Raw genomic sequence first — 23,397 nt, 5'->3', positions numbered from 1 at the left:
GAGAGTGCTTGGTAGAGTGAAGGATGTGAGGATCACGAGAGGTAGGCTAGTTTAGATTTTTTGTCCTTATGCGGATCAAAAGGAACATGCGTTGTGTCTTAACCAATTTGATAAGTTTGAAGTGTTGTTTGTGTCTCTTCGGAATAGGGCATCCCTCACGGGGGTTATATCTGGCATCTCGTGGGAAGTCGATTTTGAAGAGATGAAAATTATTCCTGGAGTGATTGAAGCACTTCGGATGAATCGTGTGGTGAATGGTGAAAAAGTGAAGAGTCTATCTGATCTTTTTGTTTTTTGGAGTCTCCCCTACTCAAGTGCAGTTGGGGTATATAAACTACAGAGATATGTTGCAATTGTGGTGGGAACCATGAAGCCACATCTTTCGAATGCACCGCAAGAGTGAAAGAGAATGAGGTGGCCAAAATCAGGGCTGTCAAGAGCTTTTCATATGCAGCAGCTGTGAAAAGGGTTGAGTTTGAATGGTGCACCAGAAGAGTCCATGGTGGTGGATAGGCCTTCACTGCAAGCTGCAGGGGTTGACTTTCACCAGCAGGAGCCAGACATTTTAAAGGTTAAGAAGGTGGCCTTTATAGCTATGGTGATAAATGCCACTGCCAAGATGGAGAGCAGGTCCAGGAAGATAGAAATCATTGTGGATGTGGCGGAGCGATTCCTGGGGCTGAACGATTTCTCGGTGAAGGAGCTACATGGAATATATTCACAAGCAGTACCTCCCTCTCGAGCCCTACAGCCTGAGAAGGAAGATATGGAGATTTGAAAGAAAGAAGGAAGAAGTGGGAGTTTTGTTTTGTCAATGTACTATGTTTATTTGGGTGGATTAAGTTAGTTTCCCAATTACGTATGGATTTTCTTTGTACCTTGTTTAGGTTTCAACCTGTCCAGCTGGTGGCGGCAATACACATTTTTGGGTTGTAGCCCGCCATAAAACCCACAGAAGCAGAAGAAGAATACAAACGAAGAAGACCGACACATCCAAGCTGTCCATTTTCATCCCCTGGCATATTCCTTTGAACCTGTTCGTCGTTGTCCCCTAGTATTACTGTCAGGTCCTTTTGCGCAAAATAATGTAGTTGTAGACAGATTACACTGCAGGCTGAACAATTGTGAGTGATACACTTGTGGCAACTGCACTGCGATGCCCACTGTCACAGTGTCGGTATGTTGCGATGCCCACTGTCACGGTGTCGGTATGTTGCAAATAAGCAGCCCTACATGACCTGGGTGTAATAAACAGCAGGTACCATAATGTACTAGGCATTGTTTACATTTTAGAAGCGCTAGTAAGGAGTTAGCTAGCTAAATATAGATTATCCTGCATTGGCACAGCCCTGTTTGATCGTATTGATGTGTATTGATTAAGTGAAAGTGGATATGTCATAACCGGCAATGAATGTAAACAAAACCTAATCTGAGGCAGTGCGTTTGTTTGCTAGGAAAGCTAGCGAAATAACTAAGTGAAGTCTGGTAAATTGTCGCCCCCCACAAGTTGCCAAGATTGTTAGTTAGATAGTTGTTTACAACCATTCAAGTATTTTGCTGGCGACTGTAATGACAGGAGCGTTTGACATTTTACAGATCGTGACACAATCCAGTTTCAGTGCCTATTTTTTTCGAGGCTACCTTGCATCTATTCCAAGATCGCGCACAGTCTGATAATCTATAATTAGCTATCATCTTATTACCATACTTTTGATTACTGTTACAATCAAGTATTCTATTGTAAGGACCTCGTGAATTTCTTACAATAAGGGCGCACTTAATAATCATTATGCATATTTCAGTCTTTACAGATTGAATGCCTATAGGCAATTCACCATGTGGGCAAGAGGACACTTGGGGAAGAGGAACAGAGTGCCTATACCTGGCTGTGTGGTGCATGCAATCCGATCACAATTCACTTCTGAGGAGTGCTACAGATTTGAGTATGCTTTTTATGATTGAAACATTTGACCTGCTCATGCAGCCTACTTTACATGTTGTTTATTCTTCATCTATTTTATGCAGCCTACTGTAGTAAATTGTGTAATGAAAAACAAAATGGCTATTACGTATGGATTTCTCCATGCTAAATGTCTTTAAGCAATTTCATTTATTCCACCACCACCAAATTGTTCCCTATAGAGTATATACGAAAGGCTGCCTCTCGAGCTGTTCTCATTTTAGGTATGACGTCTCTCCCTGCAGAGTGCGCACGCGAGCACCTTTTCAAGTTCACAATTATTCTAAGGAACTAATGGCGCTTTCAAGTGCTTTCCAACTGGAAACTCAGGGGGGAAAAGCAAGTTCAAATCATGACGTCAGTGATCTTAAGGTCGGAAAGTACAGAATATCTCACCACCATGCATTTCCATCTCCTCTCTCCTTTATTCCTTTCTCGAGCGTGCAGAGGGGCTGTCAACAGTTTAGTGAAATATGTTTCGTTGCAAAAACCTGTTACTGTCGATATTCCTGAACAGATTCCACTTGGTTTCCCAAATTAAGCACTGGGTAGCTGCAGCAACAGGGTTGGAGCCCATGGCATACAGCGCTTGGGCGGAATATCATCTGTTGCGCAGCGAGAGCATGCTCCTCAAACAGTGATTCACGCGTGGAGTGATATGTGTTCTTATGTTTATTTCTCAGCTGCTCATACTCCTCGATAAAACCAAAGTAGGCTATCCAGCAGCATTGAGAAGCGGACCGGCTGGAAAGCGTGTGGCCTTCACTCGCTATTCGCGTGCATAGGGATGACGTATATTTTTCCCCTGGCCCTTTTCCTGCCCATTTGATAATGGGACATTCTAAATCAAAACTAATTTTACATATTAGTAAAGGAAAAATTTAATTGAGAATAGTCTGATAGGTGAAAATGTGATCACTTGATGAGAGAACAGCTGTGATGCCTGAGGCAAGGAACCGAGTGTAAGCTTTTTTTCTTTCTTTTTTTTACTTTCTCAAATCATCAATAGCCTATAGTTGCACCATGCAGCCCATATATTTTTAGATTTAAGACATTGTAAGGTTTGTATTATTCACAACCAAAGTTGCCAAATAACTCTAAATCTAGTTTATAGGACCTGTTGTAAATGATCACTTTTATGCTCAACTATGATCACTTCATATGCACACTAACTCAAGAATGGGAGAAATATCCTTTCTATTTTATCCAGCTAAGTTCAATTATATTCTTCTTACTATAAAAAAATATATATACAGTGCATTCGGAAAGTATTCAGACCCCTTGATTTTTTCCACATTTTGTTATGTTACAACCTTATTCTAAAATTGCTTAAATAGTTTTTTTGTGTGTCATCAATCTGCACACAATACCCCATAATGACAAATTAAAACAGGCTTTTAGAAATGTTAGCAAATATAACATTTACATAAGTATTCAGACCCTTTACTCAGTACTTTGTTGAAGTACCTTTGGCAGTGATTACAACCTTGAGTCTTCTTGGGTATGACGCTACGAGCTTGGCATACCTGCATTTGGGGAGTTTATCTGATTCCTCTCTGCAGATCCTCTCAAACTCTGTCAGGTTGGATGGGGCGCGTTGTTGTACAGCTAATTTCAGGTCTCTCCAGAGATGTTCGATCAGGTTCAAGACTGGGCTCTGGCTGGGCCACTCAATGACGTTCAGAGACGTGTCCCGAAACCACTCCTGCGTTGTCTTGGCTTTGTGCTTAGGGTCGGTGTCCTGTTGGAAGGAGAACCTTCACCCCAGTCTGAGGTGCTGAGCTCTCTGGAGCAGGTTTTCATCAACGATCTCTCTGTACTTTGCTCCGTGCATCTTTGCCTCGATCCTGACCAGTCTTCCAATCTCTGCCGCAGAAAAATATCCCCACAGCATGATGCTGCCACCACCGTGCTTCACCGTAGGGATGGTGCCAGGTTTCCTCCAGATGTGACACTTGGCATTCAGGCCAAAGAGTTCAATCTTGGTTTCAAGATTCAAGCGTGCTGTCACGAGCCTTTTAATGAAGAGCGGCTTCTGTCTGGTCACTACCATAAAGACCTGATTGGTGGAGTGCTGCAGAGATGGTTGTCCTTCGGGAATTTATCCCATCTCCACAGAGGAACTCTGGAGTTCTGTCAGAGTGACCATCGGGTTCTTGGTCACCTCCCTGACCAAGGCCCTTCTCCCCCGATTGCTCAGTTTGGCCCGGTGGCCAGCTCTAGGAAGAGTCTTGGTGGTTCCAAACTTCTTCCATTTAGGAATGGTGGAAGCCACTGTGTTCTTGGGGACCTTCAATGCTGCAGACGTTTTTTGGTATCGTTTCCGAGATCTGTGCCTCGACACAATTCTGTCTCGGAGCTCTATGGACAATTCCTTCGACCTCATTGTTGGGTTTTTTCTGACATGCACTGTCAATAGTGAGAACTTATATAGATAGGTGTGTGACTTTTCAAATCATGTCCAATCAATTGAATATATCACCGGTGTACTCCAATCAAGTTGTAGAAACATCTCAATGATGATCAATGGAAATGCACCTGAGCTCAATTTCTAGTCTCATAGCAAAGGGTCTGAGTACTTATGTAAATAAGTTATTTCTGTTTTTATATTTAATACATTTGCAAAAAAAATCGTAAAACCTGTTTTTGCATTGTCATTAGGGGGTATTGTGTGTAGATTGCTGAGAATGTAATTTTTTTTAATCAATTTTAGAATACGGCTATAACGTAACAAAATGTGGAAAAAGTCGAGGGGTCTGAATACTTTCCGAAGGCACTGTAAAATAATGGCACGGGACTTATAAGCATATTATGTCAGCTAAATGAACAAGCCCATGGCATGAAGCATAGCCAGATAACAACATACAGGAGGCCAAATCCTATTTTCCTCATTTACATTTTAGTCATTTATCAGACGCTCTTATCCAGAGCAAGTTACAGGAGCAATTAGGGTTAAGTGCTTTGCTCAAGGGCACATCTACAGGTTTTTTTCTCCACCTAGTCAGCTTAAGGATTCGATGTAGCCAAAGCTTATAGGGACCCCTAGGAAACACTTATCAGCGCTTTAGTTCCCACCCTGTCACAATAACTCCTCCCTGGCATTTTAATTAATTGTCATCTCAAACAACACTGTATACAAAGTGCCCACTATTATATTCTAACTACAGAATTAGAATAGTCATTCTATTTCCATGATTCCAACATTTTTGTTCTAATTTGCAAGTCAAATCGCAACATTTTTATTTAACTAGGCAAGTCAGTTCAGAACAAATTCTTATTTTCAATGACATCCTAGGAACAGTGAGTTAACTGCCTTGTTCAGGGGCAGAATGACAGATTTTTACCTTGTCATCTCGGGGATTCGATCTTGCAGCCTTTCAGTTACTAGTCCAACGTTCTAACCACTAGGCTACCTGCCACCCCGGCATTTAGTGAAAAATAAGTCCTAGATTATTTGCCCATATTGTTCAGCCCTACGTGGCAGTGTGGAAATTATCTCAATTGAGCAGTGGTGTAGAGTACTTAAGTAAAAATACTTTCGGTTAGTACTTAAGTCGTTTTTTTAACTATTTTTATTTTTGACAACTTTTACTTCACTGGATTCCTAAAGAAAATACTGTACTTTTTACTCCATACATTTTCCCTGACACCTAAAAGTACTTGTTACATTTTGAATGCTTAGCAGGACAGGAAAATGGTCCAATTCATGCACTTATCAAGAGAACATCCCTGGTCATCTACTGCCTCTGATCTGGGGAACTCACTAAACACAAATGCTTTGTTTGTAAATCATGTCTGAGTGTTGGAGTGTGCACCTGGATATACGTAAATAAAATTTAAAAAATAAAAATGGTGCCATCTGGTTTGCTTAATATAAGGAATTTGAAATTATTTATACTTTTACTTTTGATACTTAAGTACATTTTATCAATTACATTTACTTTTGATACTTAAGTATATTTAAAACAAAATAATTTTACTCAAGTAGTATTTAACTGGGTGACTTTCACTTTTACTTGAGTAATTTTCTATTAACGTATCTTTACTTTTACTCGGGTATGACAATTGGGTACTTTTTCCACCACTGCAATTGAGTGCAGGAAATGCAGAAATTATAAAAGTGCTGAAATTTGTTATGGTTGAAGTTGAATTGAACAGTATAAAATAATCAGAATGGAGAAAGCCTAATTGAAATCACTTAGAATGTATGTGTTGCCCCCCTAGGATCACTCACTACTCATAAAGCAAATGTACAACTTTTATTATTAAAAAACAAAAAATACCGTCATACCGTCCTTTTTTTTTTTAAATACCATGATATAATATTTTGGACATATCGCCTAGTCCTAATTCAGCCTCATTTACTGCCTTTTTTAAAACATAGCTGATATGGCTGACTTGCTTAAACAAATGTGGTTTCTACTGACAATTGAGATTTACAAACTATGGATAAGGGAACATTGGAGTGGAACAAGAGGCAATCCGTAATTTCGATTAAGACATTAATGAGCGAGCTAAGACATAGTCAGTATAACTATTTATTCAGCACTTTTGAAATGTAGAGCGCCAGAATACAGAACATGGGCCATTCTTACAGTTTTCTCCCTGTACACCAAGTCAGAACCTTAGGATAAATAAAGGGGGCATATAAGCAGTCAAGGAAAACTCTTACAATATTCGATGATGACATTTCTCTAATGTTAAGTTATAAGGGGGAAAGGGACCACATTATTAGGGTGAGGCACATGGGCTACAAACAGCTTACTACACAAAGTACACTTAGTATTACCAAAGATTTTTATAACTTAACCAAGATTGACCACAGCCTGTCGTTTCCAATGGGAACAAATTAGCAAGAGTGGGCAGAACAAGCAAGGAGGGGGGAGGTAGGATTTTTTGCTCTGTTCAATTTGAGTCATTTGTAATTACAAATATCCTGGCTATACGTTCTATCGCCATGGTTGTGGTGTATTCTGTGTTCTAGACCAAGGTTCCCCAACTGGGCCGCAAGTTTTTTTTGTTTTTTTTTCAATTCAATCATTTCCATTGTTGGAAGACTGTAAAAACACCAGGAAATCAGCTCCACGTTATTTTAATTAAGGTTTGATATTATTATGTTTTAGACAAAGATATCTGTTTGGGCTTCTTGCAGTCAATTTGCAGTCTACAAATAGTTTGTAATTATGTTCAGGCCCCTCGACCATCATTCAAGAAAAAATCGGCCTGCGGCTGAATCTAACGTTAGTTGATGATCCCTGTTCCTGACATTTTTTGTATCTTTTTACATTGACGATTCATGGTATGTACTTCTTTGATAACTGCATCTTAATGCATTTTTGTAATACATTCAATTGTTTTTAAATGGATACATCCTGTAGTCCTCATATTTCAGAGTAGTATTCTTTGATATACGTTATGGTTTAATGGTAAGTTTAATTACACAACACATTGTATGCTTGGGTTTCCAACTTGGCACCTCTGCTCTAATTTGACTCAATTAATTTAATGCTATAACATTGATTGCATGAATCAGCTCTGTGTATTGTTAGTTGCATATGGTTCATTTTAGAAACGTGTTTCATTTTAGTGACTGTCACGACTTCGGCCGAAGTTGGTCCCTCTCCTTGTTCGGGTGGCGTTCGGCGGTCGACGTCACCGGCTTTCTAGTCACCACCGATCCATGTTTCATTTTCGTTTGGTTTTGTCTTGATCATACACACCTGGTTTCCATTCCATTAATTATGTTCCTAATTTAACTCTCTGACTTCCCTCTCTGTTTTGTGCGTTATTGTTTGTCATGTGGGTTCGTGTATTAGTGCTCTGGAATATTGTGTTTGTTCCTTGTTTGGAACTTTACTTTTATTTTGAGTAAATTTGGACTATTACTCATATCTGTGTCTGCGCCTGACTCCGCATTTTTCCATTCACCAACACCCTCACAGTGACAGAGAATTGTGACGCCTAGGCTCACTACCTGGCTAGACCCAATGACTTATATATACAGTGCATTCAGAAAGTATTCAGACCCTTTGACTTATTCCACATTTTGTTACGTTACAGCCTTCTACAATTGATTAAATAATGTTTTTATCAATCCACAGGCAATACCCCATAATGACAAAGCGAAAACAGATTTGTAGAATTTTTTTGTACAAAAATAAAAAAACATATATTTTTTACATAAGTATTCAGGCCCTTTGCTAGGAGACTTGAAATTGAGCTAAGGTGCATCCTGTTTCCAGTGATCATCCTTGAGATGTTTCTACAAGTTGATTGGAGTCCACCTGTGGTAAATTCAATTGATTGGACATGATTTTGAAAGGCACACACCTATCGACAGTACCAGTCAAATGTTTGGACACACCTACTCATTCAAGGGTTCTTTATTTTTTAAATTTTCTACATTGTAGAATAAAAGTGAAGACATCAATACTATGAAATAACACATATGGAATCATGTAGCAACCAAAAAAGTGTTAAACAAATCAAAATATATTTTATATTGAGATTCTTCAAAGTAGCCACCTTTTGCCTTGATGACAGCTTTGCACAGTCTTGGCATTCTCTCAACCAGCTTCACCTTGAATGCTTTTCCAACAGTCTTGAAGGAGTTCCCACATATGATGAGCACTTGTTGGCTGCTTTTCCTTGACTCTGCGGTCAACTCATCCCAAACCATCTCAATTCCTTTCCTGTGGCAGTCCTTATGAGAGCCAGTTTCACCGTAGCGCTTGATGGTTTTTGCGACTGCACTTGAAGAAACGTTCAAATTCTTGAAATGTTCCCAGATTGACTGACCTTTATGTCTTTAAGTAATGATGGACTGTCGTTTCTCTTTGCTTTTTTGAGCTGTTCTTGCCATAATATGGACTTGGTATTTTACCAAATAGGGCTATTTTCTGTGTTCCAACCCTACCTTGTCACAACACAACTGATTGGCTCAAACGCATTAACAAGAAAATTAATTCCAAAAATGTACTTTTAACAAGGCACACCTGTTAATTGAAATGCATTCCAGGTGACTACCTCATAAAGCTGGTTGAGAGAATGCCAAGAGTCTGGAGGTGATTACTACATGATTCCATATGTGTTATTTCAAAGTTTTGATGTCTTCACTATTATTATGCAATGAAGAAAAAAAAAAACTAAAAACTTGAATGAGTAAGTGTGTCCTAACTTTTACTGGTACTGTATAGGTCCCACAGTCGACATCTGCATGTCAGAGCAAAAAACAATCCATGAGGTCGAAGGAATTGTCCGTAGAGCTCTGAGACAGGATTGTGTCGAGGCACAGATCTGGGGAAGGGTACCAAAACATTTCTGCTGCATTGAAGGTCCCATAGAACACAGTGGCCTTCATCAATGGATGAAGTTTGGAACCACCAAGACTCTTCCTAGAGCTGGCCACCTGGCCAAACTGATGAATCGAGGGAGAAGGGCCTTGGTCAGGGAGGTGACCAAGATCCCGATGGTCACTGACAGAGCTCCAGAGTTCCTCTGTGGAGATGGCAGAACCTTCCAGAAGGACCCCCAACTCTGCAGCACTCCACCAATCAGGTCTTTATGGTAGAGTGGCCAGAGAGAAGCCACTCCACAGTAAAAGGCACATGACTGCCCGCTTGGTGTTTGCCAAAAGGTACCTAAAGGACTCAGACCATGAGAAACAAGATTTTCTGGTCTGATGAAACCAAGATTGAACTCTTTGGCCTGAATGCCAAGCCTCACATCTGGAAGAAACCTGGCACCATCCCTACGGTGAATCATGGTGGTGGCAGATCCTAAGCACACAGCCAAGACAACACAGGAGTGGCTCTGGGACAAGTCTCTCTAATTGTCCTTGAGTGGCCCAGCCAGAGCCCAGACTTGAACCCGATCGAACATCGCTGGAGAGACCTGAAAATAGCTGTGCAGCGACGCTACTCATCCAACCTGACAGAGCTTGAGAGGAAGAAATTCCCCAAATACAGGTGTGCGAAACTTGTAGCGTCATACCCAAGAAGACTCAAGGCTGTAATCTCTGCCAAAGGTGCATCAACAAAGTACTGAGTAAAGGGTCTGAATACTTATGTAAATGTGATATTTCTGTTTTTTTTTTATAAATTTGAAAACATTTCTATAAACCTGTTTTTGCTTTGTCGTTATGGGGTATTGTGATGTCGTTATGGGGTATTGTGATGTCGTTATGGGGTATTGTGATGTCGTTATGGGGTATTGTGTGTAGATTGACGAGGGGGAAAAAACTATGTTTAATCAATTTTAGAACAAGGCTGTAACGTAACAAAATGTGGAAAAAGTCATGGGGTCTGAATACTTTCCGAATGCACTGTACACTAGATGAGTAACGGGCTGCTGTTTTGAAGACACCACGGCTCCTTGGCACTTCACCGTGGCAAAAAATATTTTGGAAGCTATAAAGATGCATTTATTGATGTTTACATTTGTTTTTGCACATTTATTTTATTATAGACACCTTAATGCTGTGTTGTAATGGTGCCTCTGGAAGTGGGTAACCAAACAAAAGTGTGACTTTCGTTTGGTAAAATGTGTGGGGTCTAAAATCTCCCAAATGGCCTGCCTGGCGAAGGATATGTTATATGAGGAACAGTGATATACAACTCTGAATGACCTAAAATTATAATGCCCATGTCGATAATTCAGTCAGGCCAACCTAAGCTGCACTGTGCAAATAGGCTAATAGTAGGCCTACTATTGAAACAGATGAATGAGGCTGTCAACTGAGTCAGAAATTCACAGGTTTCTTCTCATTTCTTTCAGGATTTCACTCTCAAAGTCACACTTTTGTAATAGAAAAAAGATCAAATTGGAAGTTCTAAACCCATAACAATGTTTAAACCACATCAGGAGACCACTTTTTAGGTCTGGAAGAAAATCAAAGAAATTGTTTGGTTTGCAGAGTTTCTGTAGCACATGAGATTAAGTTTTCAGTGGTGGAAAAAGTACCCAATTGTCATACTTGAGTAAAATTAAAGATACCTATATTATCACAATTTGTGGTGCATCTTTAGCTCTTCCCTCTTTCTAAATTCTAATGGATATTTCCATCAGAATGTTGGAATGGATTTTCAGTCCATCACTCCACTAGTAAACCTGAAAGCATAGTCAACAGGATTGGGTGAATACTGGGTGGGATGTGCTCATGAGGGCTTGCATGGAAACACCACTGGACAAAGCCACGCACCACCATATTGCTGGTAATGTGTCCGAGACGCCCAAGGACTGTCTCTCTCTGTCTCTTTCTCTCTCTGCAGCCCCTGGTCCGATGCATGGTCCCATCCCCTCAGTGTCATTTACATCCCTTTAATGGAGGAGCAACCGTGAGCCACCGGCACTGCAGTGACTTAGCATGATGAATATCATTCACTTCTGTTTGACTTTAATCAAGGACCCTTTTAAAATTGAGTCACTTCCTTTACAATAAGCAGTGGAATGCATACAGAGATCATAGCTTCATATTCAGCTAGGGGGCAAGTTTTCAAATGTGTTCCCATCAGACTGAACCAATATCTAAGAAGACTGTAAATCATCATTGTACCTCCAAGACTTTGTTGCTATGCTTTTTGAGTCTGAAGCACTTTCTGTGTCTCAAGAAATAGTTGAATTAATTTGTCATTGTTTCCAGTCTGCCACAGTATGCAATTTGTTTATCACATGCAGAGGCTTTGGCCTTTTATTTTAGATGGGTTATGCTGTCAACCAGGCCTTTCCACATGCTCCCACATGCCTCACTCTGTGGCCCTGTCATGTGAGGTCAGCCCTGTGGCCCTGTGGGAACCTGGGACCACGGCCCGGGGGTGCAGCTGTGACTCCAAATATGAGTTCAGTCCGGCTCACCCCAGAGAGAGCTCCAGGCTCCAACACTGAGCATGCATGGCAGGGAGAAAGTCAAAAGGCTGTGGTCCAGACAAACATGCCGGCAGACAGACAAGAGGGTCTGAACCTAAAGATTTTTTTATTATTATTATTACTCAATGCTAAACGTGACTATTTGGCATGTAAGTAAGCTATATTATAAACTGGGTGGTTCGAGCCCTGAATGCTGATTGGCTGACAGCCGTCGTACATCAGACAGAAAACCACGGGTATGACAAAACATTTATTTTCACTGCTCTAATTGCGTTGGTAACCAGTTTATAATACCAATAAGGCACGTCCGGGGGTTTGTTGTATATAGCCAATATACCATGACTAAGGGCTGTATCCAGGCACTCCATGTTGCGTCATGCTTAAGAACAGCTCTTAGCCGTGGTATATTGACCATATACCACACCCCTTGGGGCCTTATTGCTTAAATATACCACCATGAACCACTGGGTTTCTTTATGCTCAGCAGCTAAGCCTGCAGCCTAGATAAAGCAAAGGAACTGATAGGGAAAGGGAACTGACCAGAAGATAATGTTAGATTGGCAGACAAAAAAACAGACAGACATTGATAATCAAATTGATCTATATGCCAACTACTAATAATAATGATCAGATAATTACAATGGATCTAACACCCATAGATTATTTATTCAGCCAATAACATCAGCAAATGCCTCCCCAAGGTGCCTCCCCAATCTCCACAAGGTGATTGTGTTTTGTCAGCACATGGACTTTTCCCTGGCTAGTCGAGGCACCTGCTACTGCTTCATTGTTACCATTGATTACCGTTTCAAGACGTAAATAAATGTTGTAAGAGCACCAGCCAATTCATCTTGGTTTATCAGTGGAGGGAAAGAGACAAGGGAAGGCAGGCAAGTGGAGGACGCTTCAACCTTGAAGGCAGCAGCAGCCCCCACCTCTCTGATAACCCAACCCCTTCTATTAGATAGAATGTTTTTTTATTATTTAACTAGGCAAGTCGGTTAAGAACAAATTCTTATTTTCAATGACAGCCTAGGAACAGTGGGTTAACTGACTTGTTCAGGGGCAGAACGACAGATTTTTACCTTGTCAGCTCGGGGATTCGATCTTGCAACCTTTCGGTTACTAATCCAATGCTCAAACCACTAGGCTACCTGCCGCCCCAGGTATGGCTTTCTCTCCCTATTCTATTCAGTGTCTTGATTAATTCCCTTTCTGTTGCAGTCAGCAGGTTTTACTGGATCCAGCATGAGACACCACAAGTGACCCAAGCTGCTTGTAAGAGACACAGTCAGAGCACTGGGGTCCAGAGTATTATCAGCAGTTAGCGATGTTCTGCACAATGTCAGGAGATGTTCTTTCTGTCGTTACCTATGTAACATATTACACATTATTATGTTGTTATTTCTTTAGCATTAAGCTGTTTCTTTTAACTGGTATCTTGTAGATCCCTTATCATTTGTTTTGTAAAGGCTGAACTTGTATAACGTAAGCTACTAAGCTAATTCATTTCAAACCATCTTCTCTACTTTTTCTCTCTGGTTCCTCACAAGGCCCTCCTTTCGGTTTGTAGATGTTGTTCTGCAGCATCTTTCACATGCAGTACAGCATGAGAGTGATAATAGACTGCCGGGAATCCACCGTTCAAATCCAATTAATAATGTGTTTCAGGAACACCCCAGGAAGATTCCCTAAACACAGAATGTCTGTGTGTCTTTAAAAAGTCCCCACACACAGCAGTATACTTACATCAGGCATAGGCTATGGTCATTTTTTTTTAAATTTTAACTAGGCAAGTCAGTTAAGAACAAATTCTTATTTACAATGACGGCCTAGGAACAGTGGGTTAACTGCCTTTTTCAGGGGCAGAACGACAGATGTTTACCTTGTCAGCTCGGGGATTTGATCTTGCAACCTTTCGGTTACTAGTCCAAACGCTCTAACCACTAGGCTAACTGCCGCCTCACTACCTGCCGTCATGCAGTAGATATATCTCAATTTTTCCTGGATTTACTTCACTCACTCAACAATGTGACCGGAATTATTGAAATATTGAAAAAAATCTGTCTACAGACAGAAACAACATAACACAATCTGAAGTCATATGGGTCTTACAAGCAATGAAAAAACAACATTGGGTGTGGATACGTTGGGAATATGTGGGTCTGAGCAAGTGTGATGTCATTAATGTTTGTTGAAATGTATGTAAATGTTAAGTTGTCTATTGTTTTCATCTATGTATGTTTTTTTGTTGATTTTCAAATACAATATAAAAAAAACTGTGACCAGAAAGCAAAGCTAGCTTAGTAAATCTATTCTAGAAGTCAAATCTGATCATTTCCTTCAGCAGAAAATCTAATTATGGTCTCTTTAAGTCTGTTAATTACAAGTTTGGAAATAATGGCGGTTGGGGACTTTAAGAGACTTCTGGGAGTCTCACATGACACGAGTGATAAGAAGCCATTTCACAACATCAGCTTAATTTTCCTTAGTGATATTTATTCCCAGAAAGGCACTCACTTCATTTGATGTAATGTTTGCACAAAAAAGACTGAGCAAGGAAAACCACTCTGGTTCTTAGAAAGGTCATTATCATGGTAAGCCATTTTTATGATAGAATTCAAGAAATAGAGGTTACAACCAATACTTAAATTATTCATTATCAAGACTACAAGCTTTTCAGTCAATCCAATATGATATTGTTGTTGTTGTTGATATGATGAGTAAGCCTAAGTCCCGGCAGCATCTGTTCCTTCTTTGACTATGCAGAAGACCAGAGGGACCAAAGACAGAATTCAATGTTCCACAGTAGAGGAACATAACTAGACTTCCAAAAATCCAATAATCATGTGTTCCCTTATTAAATAATGGAGAGGCTAGCTCATTCATACCTAAAACCATTATGTAATTGTATTTGACAGAGTAAAAGTTGTTACCACCATTCACATAATTAGTGTTTTTGATTAATGAGTACCCACTGGGCACAGACGTCAGTTCAACGTTTAGTTTCGAAATCAACAAGTGTCACCATTTCATTGGATTTAGGTTCAAAGTTGAGTGAAAAAAAATGAAATTCCCTTACGTTGATGACTTTTGCAAATCCAACAAGTTTTTCACGTTCATTCAATGACATCACATAGATTTTTGGGGTTTAAATTACATGGAAACAACATTGATTCAACTAGTTTTTGCCCAGTAGGTAAAGCTTCAGGAAGCACATCAATGACAAAAACATAGCAAAGGACCAAAAACATTAGTCATCTGTAAAGTGGCTACAACCCATAAGGTAAAGTTCCTGCCTCAGTATAGGTAAATGCAATACTTGATCTGATTGTGTGGGGGAAAAACACTAACACATACATGTAGCGTATGGTGGACAAATATAATTGTATTCTCTTTTACTGTGAAAAAAATGAATTGCAGAAATTGATATTACATAGATACTGTACACAGACATGCTGTGTAAAATACAATTAATAAAAAACATGAAATTCATAATCAATCTTAAATGACAGAATAAAGTAACAAAATGTCACACTAATAAATCGTTCCTATGATGTGCAGAATGAACTGGGTCCAACGGCCATCAAAACCTCATCAGTAAAAGTAGATTAAATTGAATCGTTCCTTTGAGATCAGATTGACCCCAGCCCTTAAAATCCCTTAATTGTTTCTAGTTCCACTAACAGTACAGAGTGAATTCAGTACATTTCATTTAGTTAAAATTACAACAAACAGGACAGCTCGCCCTGAGCTTTCAAGTTTTTAGACTTCATGTTGACTGCATTGGAACACCAATTTTGTTTCAAAATCATATACAATCAGAGTGTAGTGTAGGGGTTGTTTGTTATAAAATATGAGTAGATTATCCTTGGGCTACATTTCAAAACCAATGTAGGAATAATTGTTGATTTAGTTTTTTACCCAAGGACTACAGAGATTCAAATAACCAACTCATCTTATTTGAAGTGCTAGGGCAAAAAACCAAAACGTGCACCCAGGGGGTCCCCAGACCGGGTTTAGGAAACCCTGCACGAGTTCACTGGGTTACTTGCTCACATAAGCCTTGGGTAACAAAGAGAAGCTATCCCACATTGCGTCTGCTTTTTTGTCGGTTGGGGGTGGGGTGGGGTTGGATAGGAAGTAGGGTGCTCTGAAAAGAAAAAACAACAAGGCACAATTTGAGACATCAAAATAGGGACTTTTCTGGGGCTCAAGCTCTCTTCCTTCCAACATTCTATCGTTCTCTCTTTCTTTGGCCTCAGCATTCGTCTGCATACTCTATATTCGTTGAGCTGGTATTGCCTTCCTTCCTCTCGCCCCCTTCCTCTTCCTCCCCCATCTCCACCTCTTCCACCTCTTCCTCCTTCTCCACTCCCTCCTCCTCCCTCCTCCTCTCCATCGCCTCACAGGCCCTCCGCACGTCCTCAGGAATGTTCCTCTTCAGGTCGCGGTTCTTGTGTCTCTTGGCCAGCTTGGTGAGGGAGCGGAAGCGGAGGTTGAAGAGATTATCCTCTGACGAGGCCTGCTGTGTCTGCTCGCTGCCTCTCCGCTGGTCATAACAAAGATCCCCTGCCCCTTTCGACCTCAAGTTATTCAGCTTGGTGTCGATGCTCTCCTGGGAGGAGGTTTTGAAGCGGCCCTGGTCCAGGCTGGCAAACACAGCCCTCTTCTCTAGGGAGAGCATGTCCAGGGAGTGGGCCCTCTGCTCCAGGCCCAGCTGCCTGCGCTCCATGCTGCGGATGGTGGCGGCCCGCTGCAATTTGTCATGGATCTCCACACTCAGCCGCCTCCGCGTCTCTCGGAACTCGGCCCGCACGTTGGCCTTCCACTCAGCCGCATGGACCTTGAACTCCCCCACCTGCAATTACACAAAGATGGAGAGTCATTAGAGACAGGAGGGTGGAAGGGGTGCATTACATCAAAGTTGTTGGATCTTCTACAAATTCCCCTTCAGACAAAAGCCTAGCTCCTTCCATGGGAAGCCAATACCACAGTATCCATCCATACTGTATGTACAGATAAATAGCTTAGTAAGCTCACTATTAACACGTCAGCCTGAACACTAATGACTGCATCTCTAACCACTTCTCACACACAGCTGTCTGTCGGGAGTGTCTCAAGGGCTCCAGACAGGGGCATCAACATGGCATAATAGCAAAACAGACACGGAAGAAAGGTGGGTAGGGTAAGAGATGAGTCTAGTAAGGAGTGACCTTTTAGTTTCCACTGCTTTAGATAATGTAATGACAGGCAGTGTAATTTAATGAGCAGCACCTACCTCCTCTTTCGTCTTTTTGGACAGCACTCTGAGCCAGTCTCCAATCATGCTCAGGACAGCAGCGAAGTAGGCCAGGCCCACCAGGATCCAGAACCAGACCAGAGGCTTGTACCACTTCATGTACTCGATCTTCCGATCCCCACCTGGAACAACAGAGGAAGAGTTGTTACAGTTATGTATGTATGTATGTATGTATGTATGTATGTATGTATGTATGTATGTATGTATGTATGTATGTATGTATGTATGTATGTATGTATGTATGTATGTATGTATGTGCCTGTTACCACCAAGTTATTGTCAACAATAAAACATTTACCACCCAAAAAATATTTTAATTACAGACAGATTAGTAGGACAAGGGAGGTGGAAAGGTTCAGTTTGACAAACACAACATTTGTAATTGGGTTTTGAAGAGACTTTATGTTATATCAGCATTATTTTGGATTATTCTAGCCATAATATTCCCCGGGATAAGTCTTCCTGAGATATAATTACCGGCAGTCACTTTTAGCATCATTATTCAAGGGATTATCAATGTAATGCAGACACAACAAAACACAAGCAAATAAAACTTTGAGTTGATGGAGAATCCAATGGATAATTTCAGATAACTAAAGTCACAGTACATACACCTGTTATACCGTAACACTATCATACCTGCCACATAGTCCCCTATGCCAATCGTTGATAGCGTGATGATGACAAAGTAGATAGCATCCAGAGTCGTCCATCCCTCGATGTGTTTGAAAATGACTGCCGGGATGCCAACGAAGACTATGCACCCGGCTATGATGAAGAGTATGGTGGAGGTGACTCTGATTTTGGTCTGGCTGATCTGTTTGTGTTTTTGCTGCAGTACAAACAAGACATGGTCAGAGGACGACAGTAAGTCAACAATCACAAAGTTGTCAAAAAATGATTGATAAAAGTTAGCTATACACAGTACATTTCCAGCTCAAAGACAGTAGGCTTGAAGAGATGCAGTTTCATCAATTACTTCATGTATCAATATTTATTAGCCAAAACACCCCAGAGTACCCCAGGCACCAAGAAAACCATACAAAACCACCCTTCCATTCATCCAGCAGGAAAATCCTAATTCCCAAACTCCCCTTATGTCACAGAAACTCAAGTCCCCTGGGGCTTTCAGTAGTCTGAAGAGGGGCTTAGCTCTACATTTTGGCTTTTAGATCCCAATAAACAAGATTACATGGACAGGGATCAGCACTCCTACTCTGAGATGGTTGATACATACAGCCTGCTCACAGAATCTCAATCAGGTCCTGGCCCTCTACCTCCACTGCTCCCACACTACATCAAACACTTCTGCCCTCACTACAAAGACCACATCGTAATCTCAGCCTCAGCTAGCCTGACTCATGTATTGACTCCTTGGGGGGGGGGGGGACAAGAGTCCAAAACCATTCACTGAGCCTGGTATAATACCTGGATAACAGACATAGCTTTTACAGGGATGACTGTATCATCCTGTAATCACCCTATTCACTTTGCTGTTCACAGAGAATGGGGTGATTATAGGTTGGAGGTAATATGCCTGGTTTTCAATGTGTGTAGCATATTGGTTTAGGAAAAATGTATCAAGCCCTACAAAAATGTCTATTATAATATAATATTTTCAAATGTCCTGTTGCTGCAGGATTATTTTCCTGCTGTAGCAAACTGGCTCAAATTAAAATCCTACATCTGTATATAACATGCCCCAAATACTCATTTTCAAAGACCCCTTTCCTCACAAAATAAGTAATCAAACATGGTGTGTCTAAATTAATTTGAATAAACTTATTGTAAGTTAACTATAACCAACTTATCTCTGAAAGCATCATGTGCTTGTGCAGTTCCAGTAAATCCCCTGTACATAACAAAACCCAAAGTTCTCAAGTAATCCAATTTACCCTGTATATCTTCTCCACCCTCAAGACGCTCTTGACAAATATGGTTCCTAGCTGGTCTCCGATGCCAGCCAGGAGGAACCCAAACAGCGGGATGCCAAATATGGCGTACAGGATGCAGAAGATCTTCCCTCCCTCCGTGCTGGGTGCTATGTTCCCGTAACCTGTCACAGTGGTGTTTTGTTATGTAAAGCCTGTGTTATATTCCTGCAGTTGGAGGTCGGAGGTAAATAAGCACTAAGAGAGGAAATAATCAAGTTGGGCTCAGAGAACATGACATGAATTACAACTTGCAGTGAATGGAGAGACAAAACAGGGCAGGGATGACTAAGGCACAGCTTCATCTAAACCAGCACGGTGGGATGTGTGTCCCTCTCCAAAGTGAGAGAAGCAGTGTAATTGTGTAAACAGATGAAATGGTATTCATATGTTATGCTAAAAAGACACCCTGGTGCCACTGTTCCTTCCCACCTTCCGATAGGATGCTATTATCGTCAGTAAATCATGTACTGTGAAGACACACACACACACAGACATTAGCATAAAGTACATCCTGTGAATTACGTTTGTTTTATCCATTTCCCAGCAAGCTCATGATAAATAGCACACATTACATTTCAGTAGTGCAATGCTGACAGAACTGCACTTGAATTAGCGAGTCACGGCACCCGTAGGTGACTTTCACGTCAAAGTGATATTGCTTTATTCTACTCAGTTAAGAGGAGCAAGTAATGAGTTAGTAGGTTGGTGATGGAGATTACCTATCGTTGTGATCACGGTTCCAGCAAAGAAGAAAGCACTGCCCAGATCCCAGTGACTGGAGTTGTAAGACGTGTCTCCGATCGGACTGACTCCTGCACTGACAGCGTCTATGGAATGCTAACAAAGAGAGAAACAGACAGAGTATAGGGTAGGTTATTTTAACTGGTAGGCTACATAGCGATTCCATACAGCTCAATGTGTAGTTAATCTGCTTAAACAGACAAATGGTGAACAAAATGAACCCAGAACCAACCACAGTCAAGCCCTTTGATATCTTGGAACCAATGGAATAACCTGTGTTGTCTTTGGTCTTTCAACACATGCTACATACAGTAAAGAGGACAGTACCATGCCATAAGCCTAACATGTGTCTTGACTGCATTTAATTGCCACTATAAACTCATCATGGCGTAAACGGCCGCCCCCTGTGTGTGCCATACACAGCATGGGTTATGCAATGTACTTGAGAGCAAATGACTGATGATTGTGCCAACCTCTTCAGATGAACCTTGAAGGTCACCAGTGGCAGGAGGATGTATGGTGGGGGGAGGGAGGGAGGGAGGGAGGGAGGGAGGGAGGGAGGGAGGGAGGGAGGGAGGGAGGGAGGGAGGGAGGGAGGGAGGGAGGGAGGGAGGGAGGGAGGGAGGGAGGGATAGACGGATGGAGGGGGGGGTCACTGAGGAGTTAGGCAGGACAAGGTGGGGTGGTGTTCAGGGTTTTCCACTGTCCAGATGGCTAGCTGTGTGCTTGTGGCGTGCAAGGCAGGCAGCAGTCGTGGTCCGCACCAGCACTTCTGCACTGCTGAACTGGCCAGGTGTGTGAGAGTCAGAGTCAGTAAATCTGAAGGGTTGGGTACCCACTGTCCAGGCACAGGGCACATCCATAAGGAACACTTCCTTTGTAATAATTACTATCAGGGCTTTACTGAGTGGTGGATGAAAGATGGCTGCATAGCAAATGTCAGATTAGTCCATAATATCAACAACATTAATGTATCACAGTCAAAACTCACACCATACAACCCCATACTTAGCACATTCTTACAGGAATGCCAACTTCCTCTACTACGAAGACTGTTCAAAGTGTCTGGTGGTTTGTTGTGTGTGTGGCCAAGCTTAAAATACTAGTGTTTTGGCATTTCCTCCTACACTTAGCGAACGTCCGCGGAGACAGTCACCTACAGGAAGACTTTTATATTTTGTTTTCTCTCCGATCTCAGGTCTTATTAAGTCCCTGACTTTTTTCTCCTGCTCTATGTCAGAGGCAGAGCATTAACATTAGAGAACTACAGTCTCCTACTACCTCTCATTGTCTCCTTATTCTGTACTGTAGCAAGTACCCAAACAAAGTAGTATATTATCTCCATTTTCTCCATTATATAATCACAATGTTTATGTGCGTTATACAATAAGGACTTACTGTAGAAATTACAAATATTTGTATATTTCCCTAAGGACCTTTAAATTCTGCACTTCTGCTGAAGTAGAGCTATTTCAGAAGAGGGAATCGTAGATTAGAATGAACAATAGAATGAAACTGCCTCAGCACTTGTAGCCTTCTTGATGGGAATATAGAAATACAAGACCAACCCATGCCTGCCTAGTAAACACCTCCTCCCTTCTCCTCCATGCTGTCAGGTGGTAGTGATGAGTACTCCCTCGTGAATATGGATCTATCTACCCTGCTGTCACATATACAGAGAGAGACGGAGTAAAAAGCACATCTTCAGCAGAGGAGCACTACTTTCTACACATCATTGCACATGCCCTCTAATATATATGTGTGACAGGTTAAAGGAAATACTCATAGCCTGTTATGCATTAAAAAGTATTAGTAAGTTCATAGTATGTGAGGATCTTAAAACATCTAAGGTTAAGAAGATCATGCATTCAGTATTAGTTGATAGAGATTGATAACATTTATATAATTGTGTTAAAATCCGTCAAGCGTACAAAGGGTACGAATTGTGAGAGGAATGTGTAAACGTTATGTTGATTACTTTATTTTGTCGTGGGTAAAAGTGTTAATCTGTGATCTACTAAATGCTCTTAATCTATGAGCCTGATATCGATTGCTCTGGTCTCCACTCAAGTTCCCGGAGAAATCGCGGTCTTTTTCTCATTGCACTAAAAGTTTCAATGAGTAAACAATACCGTACCACTCTCGTGATCATTTCTCCCCTTTTTCAGGTACGTTATTGATGATACAAAAGAGTAATTTAAATGTAATAACTCGCTAACATGTCAAGAGTGTTTAAGTTGTGTCTTAGCAACATATTGAGGAAGTTAGTTAAGTTTGCAGAGAGTAATATGAGCCCTGCTCGGTTGCAGCGAAGAATAGCTTCGTACTGAGAGTAGCTGTCATTTTATGTTGATTGTGAATGAACATGTGCGTTGTTAATAAGATATTTTGCGGTGTTATGTGTATAATGGTTTTTCAAACACTTTATTGCCTGTTGATAAATTGAGTTATGGTTTACTGAGCTTGACAGTTATATTGAATTTAGTATCTGTTTCAGTGAATTACAGTGTATACTGTTGTGACTTGAATAAGCCTTGTACCCTACAAACCTATCTATTTCCTGTAGATCTGTAATGTGTTACTTTTGTAAAATGATTGCACTAAAAGTTTCAATGAGTAAACAATACCGTACCACTCTCGTGATCATTTCTCCCCTTTTTCAGGGGCGTAACATATGCATGTGTTGGAAGTAAGAAGCAGAACATTAAGTACGGTGTGTATCTAATTGGGCTGCTTTCAGTATTAAAAACATAAATAGAAAGTTTATTCTATAAACCTGATTACCTGGATTGCTACTACCACCCTTTAGCACTAACATCTGTAATCATGAAGTGCTTTAAAAGGCTGGTCATGGCACACATCACCTCCATCATCCCAGACACCCTAAACCCTCTCCAATTGACATACCGCCCAAACAGATCTACAGACAACGCAATCTCAATTGCACTGCCCTCTCCCACCTGGACAAGAGGAATACCTATGTGAGAATGCTATTCATCGACTACAACTCAGCATTCAACACCAAAGTGCCCTTCAAGCTCTTCACCAAGCTCGGGACCCTGGGACTGAAAAACCTCCCTCTGCAATTGGATCCTGGACTTCCTGATGGGCCGACCCCAGGTGGTGAGAGTAGGCAACAACACCTCTACCACACTGACCCTCAACACGGGGGGCCCCCAGGGGTGTGTGCTCATCCCCCTCCTGTTTACCCATGACTGTTGGCCACACACGACTCCAACTCCCTCATCAAGTTTGCTGACGACACGATGAAACAGATGATGAGACAGCCTACAGGTGGGAGGTAATAAAATTGGCAGTGTGGTGCAAGGACAACAACCTCTCCCTCAACGTCAGCAAGACGAAGGAGCTGATCGTGGACTACAGGAAACCAGGGAGGTGCACACCCACATCCACATCCACATCGAGGGGGCCAAAAAAAAGGCACGGCGGTGCCTCTTCTCCCTCAGGAAGCTGAAAAGATTTGGCATGGCCCCTCAGATCCTCAGGAACTTTTACAGCTGCATCATTGAGAGTATCCTGACTGGTTGTATCACTGTCTGGTATGGCAACTGCACTGCCCACGACCGGAAGGCCCT

General features: G+C 41.4%; 1 protein-coding gene across 1 annotated transcript in view; it reads right to left on the bottom strand.

Moving 5' to 3' along the window:
• Positions 1 to 15,908: 15,908 nt before the first annotated feature.
• Positions 15,909 to 23,397, bottom strand: part of LOC120060027 (potassium channel subfamily K member 10-like) — a 42,914-nt gene continuing 35,425 nt past the window's right edge. The window contains exons 3-8 of the mRNA XM_039009094.1: positions 19,780 to 19,897; positions 19,022 to 19,182; positions 17,766 to 17,958; positions 17,106 to 17,248; positions 16,230 to 16,685; positions 15,909 to 15,977 (exon numbers count right to left, since the gene is read on the bottom strand). Of these exons, the coding sequence (XP_038865022.1) occupies positions 15,909 to 15,977; positions 16,230 to 16,685; positions 17,106 to 17,248; positions 17,766 to 17,958; positions 19,022 to 19,182; positions 19,780 to 19,897 (1,140 nt within the window). The remainder of the gene's footprint in view (positions 15,978 to 16,229; positions 16,686 to 17,105; positions 17,249 to 17,765; positions 17,959 to 19,021; positions 19,183 to 19,779; positions 19,898 to 23,397) is intronic.

Source organism: Salvelinus namaycush, chromosome 15 (genome assembly GCF_016432855.1).
Source record: "Salvelinus namaycush isolate Seneca chromosome 15, SaNama_1.0, whole genome shotgun sequence".
NCBI lineage: Eukaryota > Metazoa > Chordata > Actinopteri > Salmoniformes > Salmonidae > Salvelinus > Salvelinus namaycush.
Note: the sequence above shows the minus strand (reverse complement) of the source record. Positions and strands in the feature narration are given on the sequence as shown.